Source organism: Microtus ochrogaster, chromosome 17 (assembly GCF_000317375.1).
Source record: "Microtus ochrogaster isolate Prairie Vole_2 chromosome 17, MicOch1.0, whole genome shotgun sequence".
Taxonomy (NCBI): domain Eukaryota; kingdom Metazoa; phylum Chordata; class Mammalia; order Rodentia; family Cricetidae; genus Microtus; species Microtus ochrogaster.
Genome location: NC_022019.1, coordinates 20,599,200 through 20,605,037, shown reverse-complemented (window position 1 = coordinate 20,605,037; position 5,838 = coordinate 20,599,200). Strand labels below are relative to the sequence as shown.

General features: G+C 46.8%; 1 protein-coding gene across 1 annotated transcript in view; it reads right to left on the bottom strand.

Annotated features, from left to right (window-relative positions):
* Positions 1–729: 729 nt before the first annotated feature.
* Positions 730–5,838, bottom strand: part of Rubcnl (RUN and cysteine rich domain containing beclin 1 interacting protein like) — a 31,946-nt gene continuing 26,837 nt past the window's right edge. Inside the window, exons 10-14 of the mRNA XM_005355645.2 lie at positions 5,141–5,379; positions 4,705–4,766; positions 3,427–3,580; positions 2,923–3,013; positions 730–1,069 (exon numbers count right to left, since the gene is read on the bottom strand). Of these exons, the coding sequence (XP_005355702.1) occupies positions 954–1,069; positions 2,923–3,013; positions 3,427–3,580; positions 4,705–4,766; positions 5,141–5,379 (662 nt within the window). The 3' untranslated portion in view covers positions 730–953. The remainder of the gene's footprint in view (positions 1,070–2,922; positions 3,014–3,426; positions 3,581–4,704; positions 4,767–5,140; positions 5,380–5,838) is intronic.

The window sequence follows — 5,838 nt, the reverse complement described above, 5'->3', positions numbered from 1 at the left end:
TTATTTGTTTTTAAAATTCAATTCTCTTTAAGATTTTTTTTTATTAAAAAAAAAAAGGTACAGGTTTTATATGACTTGGGCTGGCCTTGGATTTTCTGTTAATCTAGAATGTCCTAATCTCTGCCTCTACTTTCTCCACCTCTACTTCCTGAATGCTGGGATTACAGGCACAGGCCTTCATGCTCCACTTTCAGAGTCTCTGTGTTCCGTTCTTTTTATACCCATGAAGTTTCACCATAAAGAGGTAGAATGGATTTCTCCCTCTGGCTCCCTTGGCTTAGCACAGACCATCAAGGCTAGCATGGGACAGAGCCGGCAAAGGGGTTGAATGTATTGCACTTGAAACAGCGCCACCTATAGGCACCTGCACCAAATGACATCTCACCAGGACCTGGGTGGATAGCTGAAACAGTCATCTAAAAAGGAACCTAAGAGCAGAGTTGCCTTGTATTCCTTGAACATCTTGGGATAAATAAAACAGGAGACTGACACAGTCACGAGATAGGAGTCTTTTTCTTGAAGAAACAAAAGCTTGACCAAACAAGAATCCTTGTTGTCCTGTGTTCCCTTACGGGGCCAATTCATTTCACAAGCAACTTTGAAGGAAGCGGAACCAAGTATTTCACCTTGTCAGTTACAGTTCATAAAAAAATACGTTCTGTATTTAGCTTAAAACAGCTATCCCTCTACAACTTAAGTACAAAAAGAATTTTTTTACAAACAGCCAGTAGCAGCAAAAAAAAAGATCAAACATTTGTAAACAAAACCTTAGCCACAACCTTATGCCTAGTAACAAAACTTCCACAGTCCTTGAAAGCATTAAATATCTACAAGAGGAGAATTATTTTCACCTTTCCCTTACTATAAAGTACTTAGTATCTGAAACAATGTTACCAGGAGCAGACACAATTTGGTATGGTCATAAATCGCTTTGAACAAACACTTCAGGGCCGTCATGGCCCCGCCACAGAGGGCAAGCTCTCCAGATGCTGTCTCCGAGCCGTGATCCTGGCACAGCGGGGGCATCTCAAAGACTGGAAACACTGTTTGTGAAAGCAAGCCCTGCACCCTGCAAGCAAGGGGGCCAATGGTCAGAAATGTGCTCCTTAATTTCCCACATACAGATGGATACTTGTTCCCATGGAGGTGTGGGGTGGGGGTGGGTCTGGGACCCTGAGTCCAGAGCACAGGGTCTTATAGGAAAAAAATCAACCCCGCCAAAACTCTCAGGGCTATCAGTGACTCAACTGTTCTTGACTATGAACGGGGCTCAGGAGCCTGGTGGATGTGGTTGATGCCACCTACCTCCAGATCAGCCCAAGCACTAGGGGCAGTTCCCCTTGTCTTAACTTGGTGGCTAATGGTTCTTGCGAGGCGGCATCCATGCCCCTGACATGTCTCTAAATGGACAGAGCTGCCTCATCTGAAGTCATATTCTTTTCTCGGCACTAGCCTGAATCCAGTGACTAGTTGCTGTAAAGTTTGAAGATCCAGCTATCTCTGTAAGCTAGGTCAATGCTGAAATGCTACCCCCACTACCACCCAGAGCTCTGTAAGATGGCCCCGGGCTTCTTGTAACCTACCACTATTCAATAGTGCCTCCTGTCCAGGTCTGCTATTTTCACATCCCCACGGGACTGGAAATCCCAGGCTGAAGTTTCTTTTCTGGGGAACTTGTCTGCAAAACTAGAATACCCTGAGAAGAGGCCGTGTTGACATAAAATATGAAGAAAGGGCTCCCCATGAAAATCCCTCCCACGCACACAACAGAATTTAGAGAGCATGGGATTCCCACAAGAGCCCCATCTGTAAAGAGACAAATAATTAGGACAAGGAGATAGCTCAGTTGGTAAAGTACTTGCCATGTAAATATGAGGACCTGGGTTCAATCGCCCAGTGCCCACATACAAAGTTGGGTGTGGCGGCACATGTCTGTAACTCAGTGTTGAGATGACAGAGACAGGAGGATTGCAGGGACTATGGACCAACCTAGCATATTCTAGGTAAGTTCTAGGCCAGTGGGAGGCCCTATCTCAAAAACAAAGATGGATTGTGCCTGAGAGACGACACCCAAGGGTGGCTTCTGGCCTCTACACACATGGACACACACTGGCCCACACATATGAATATATGCACACACATGCATATAAGAGCCGGTATCAAATGTTTGAGACTTTGAGAGCCATTTTGTCTCTGTGGTGGTTTGAATAAGTATGGACCCCCCCCATAGACTAATGTGTTTGAATGCTTGGATCACAGGGAGTGGCATTATTAGGTGATATGGCCTGGTTGGAGGACGTGTGTCACTGTGGGAGTGGGCTTTGAGGTCTTCTATGCTCAAGCTACACCCAGTGTGGAAGACAGTCTTCTGCTGCTTGTAGATCAAATTATAGAACTCTCAGCTCCTTCTCCAGAACCAAGCTTGTGCTTTTACACTGCCCTCCTTCCTACCATAATGACAATAGACTAAACCTCTGAACCGGTAAGCCAACCCTGGTTAAATGTCTTCCTTTGTAAGAGTTGCTGTGGTCACTGGGTCTCTTCACAGCAATAGAAACCCTAACTAAGACAGTCTCTGTAACCACAGGTTCATTCCACCACTACACTTTAAGAACAGAGATGACCCTTCAGAGTTGGGTGGAACTGTAATCTAGTGAAAACTGGTGGTGGCAATGGGTCAAACTGGGACTATCCTCTCTATCCAACACCCCAAGAAATATCATTCTTTATCCCTCTCTGCAAAATACTCCTTGCTGTGGGCCCCCAAATTTACTGCCTCCAATCCACCCTTGAGCGCACATTGCACGGAGCCCTGTACGGAGATAAGGGGCTGAGGCATCATTCCATTGAAGTTAGTATTGGGATTTAGCTACTTGGCAATTAAGTGATTATGAAGCTGATGTTATTAAATTATTAAAGTACCTGGGCATCTTATGCAAGTCATGGTCTGGAAAGGGAAGATGACGCTCGTACTTTGACAAAACTCACAGATGAAGCCCTTCCCCTGGCACAGCTGCAAAAGAAGGCATCTAAGGTCACACGTTGACATGGCTGCTTGTGCTGGCCAAACTGAGCTACCATTTACACAGCACCATAGAAGCATTGACTTGTTAATGTCTATAAGTTTAGCCTTTAGGAGAATAGATCAGAATAACAACAACAAGAAGAGGAAAAACCACATTCCATAATGCTGCTTGGGGCAGAGTGGTCTCTAACAGAGTGTGGGCATTCAAACTAAGAAAGTACAGGGTCCTATCTTGCATCCCAGCAGAGAGCCTTTGGTTAGCTAATACAAGATTCTGTTTGATTCAATGCTCTCCCTGCTCAGGGTGGGGAAAGTTAGATGTGATCAAAAGTCAAATGAGAAGCCTCTCCCTCCCTAGATCCTGGCACTAGGAAAGGAACCTGTCCCAGGTCACCCCTCACCTCACAGCTGGCCACGTGGGCAAGAGAAGACTTCAGGATGTCCTTAAGCAAGGGTGCCAACAGTCCTTTCTTGGTCTTGAGGAGGTCCTCCATGGAGAACAGATGGCACTCATCAGTCAGATGACTGGGAACCTGCTCAAACTCCTTCAGCACACTGCCAGAGAGGAGACAGTTCCCTGAGTCACCTACACTTTTTTCCCAATTTAAAAGCTCTCTTGGGGCTTGGGCAATGGCTCAGTCACTATAATGCTTGCTTTGTAAGCATAATAAGGGGGAGATCTGTTGATAAGACACCCACCATCAACCTTTGGCCTTCACCTGCACATAAACACACATAAAATCTCTATCCATAAATTCATGTCTCAACCTTTACTAACTTTTCGCTTTTGATAATGTGTCTGTGATGTAAATTTAACTATCCTCCTCTTACTGAACACCTAGTAGGTTTCTATGTTATTTCTTATTTTAAATGTATATTTTAACTAGATTTCTTCCCATCTCTGTAGGGATAGCCCTAGGGTAAGCACTGAGAAGTAGTTTCGGGAAGCCATGATCTCACTCAGTGAGATCCTGCCTCTACGTGAGGGGTATTTAGTCGGCCCTGGAAACCCTCACACCGCTGCTCACAAGAGACAGACAACAGCCTATCCCTTAGTGAGCGGGTTTAAAAAAAATCAGTATGCACACATAGCCGAATGCTACTCGGTCTTCAAAAGGGCTGGAGTCCTGACTCACGGGGCTATGTGGATGGACCTTGAGGACACGGAGGTGGAATAATCCAGTGATAAGAGGACATTTATTCTATGATCCACATCCGTAAAGTACTTAGAGAGGTCAAATTCATCGAGAAAGAATGTGGGTTGCAGGGGCCGGGATGAAAGAGGAGAGAAGGGGACGGCGGAATGGCTACAGAGCTGGGGTTTTGCAAGAGGCAGGGATTCTGCAGATGGACCGTGGTGGTGGTGACACAATGGGAAACACCCTCAATGCCCATGAACTGTGCACTGAAAGTGGGAGGAACGATACAGCTCCATTGCAGGGGTCCAGCGCCATCTATTGCATATATTCATGTCCTATGTATACTCCAGCCACAAGGTATTTACTTTCATCCTTTTCCTGTCCTTTTTTTTAATATTAAAATGACTCATTTTTGTTTGTTTCCTTCAGTGCTGGGGGTCAAGAATAAAAGGTCCCAGGGAGTCGGAGGAACCGTGGCAGCCAGGCAAGGAGGCACACCTGAGGTGGGAGTGGGGAGAGCGTTCCCGCTGGGAATCCTACCTGTCAGCAAACCTGCAAGTCCTCAACAGCTTCTTGATATGAAACAGTTGCTCCCGGATGTCCTAAGGCAAGAAGTCAACCCCTGAGAATGAGATGATGAGTGGCCCCTGGCAAGGTACATGGCAAACCTTATGAAAACTTATTAACTTATTAAAACTTATTAACTTATTAAAAAGTTATTTGAAATACTATGCGGGCAAGAAAAATCAACTTTCAAGGAACCATAACTGAATCCTGGGATCCAGCATCCTGAATGGACACAGGTTCTGTGGAGCCTTGGAAAAGGCCCACACAGGTGAGAGACCACGCACTCTACAGCCTATCTGCCTTGTTGAGGGGCGGGAGACTCGCTGAAACCAGAGTGACAGGCATCTCCTCCTATGGGGGGGACCCTCTTCCTACCCTTGCTTCCCCCTCCATGGAGACGTCCGCTCACCTTCACCCTATCCAGCTCCTTGGCTTTTGCGTAGAGGCTGTGGTGCCCGCCTTGCAGGTTGAAGACAGGCTGGTGCCATATGCCGTCCAGTAGCCATTTCGAGAAATTGCTGACTGGGTACTTCCTGAAGTCCCACATCATCAGGATCCTCGCAGGGATCCAGGACTCTGCAGATGAGTGGCAGCTGTCACAGAAGTACTTGCCCAGATACTCACAGTACCGGAGCCGTTTCACAAACTCTGTAGAGGGCAGGAGGGTGAGACCCTGTTCATGATGCTAAGAATCTGCCCTTCTCCACCTCCCCACTCCTACGCCAGCTTCAGACTCAGACCACTGCACACAGTGGCAAGGCCAGGTTCAACTGCCAGACCGCATAGCTGGGACATGGGCATGGGGATTTCACTACGGCCACTCGTTACTTTGCTGGGATAAGACAGAGGCCAGAGAAATGGACTTGGAAAACGGGCTCTGTGAACTGCAATGCAGTGAGAACCTTTTGCGTGGGGTCTGGGAATCTGGTGGAGTGTGCAGGCGCCACCTGCTACTGACAGGAACTCCAAAGACAGCTCAGAATCTCTTAGGCTAATAAACTGCAATCCAGAGACTTCGGGGAGAGCCCACATGTGAAGATCACAGTCTAAAGCGGGGTACTCATGGTGTTAGGATGTATGTGTGTGTGTGTGTGTGTGTGTGTGTGT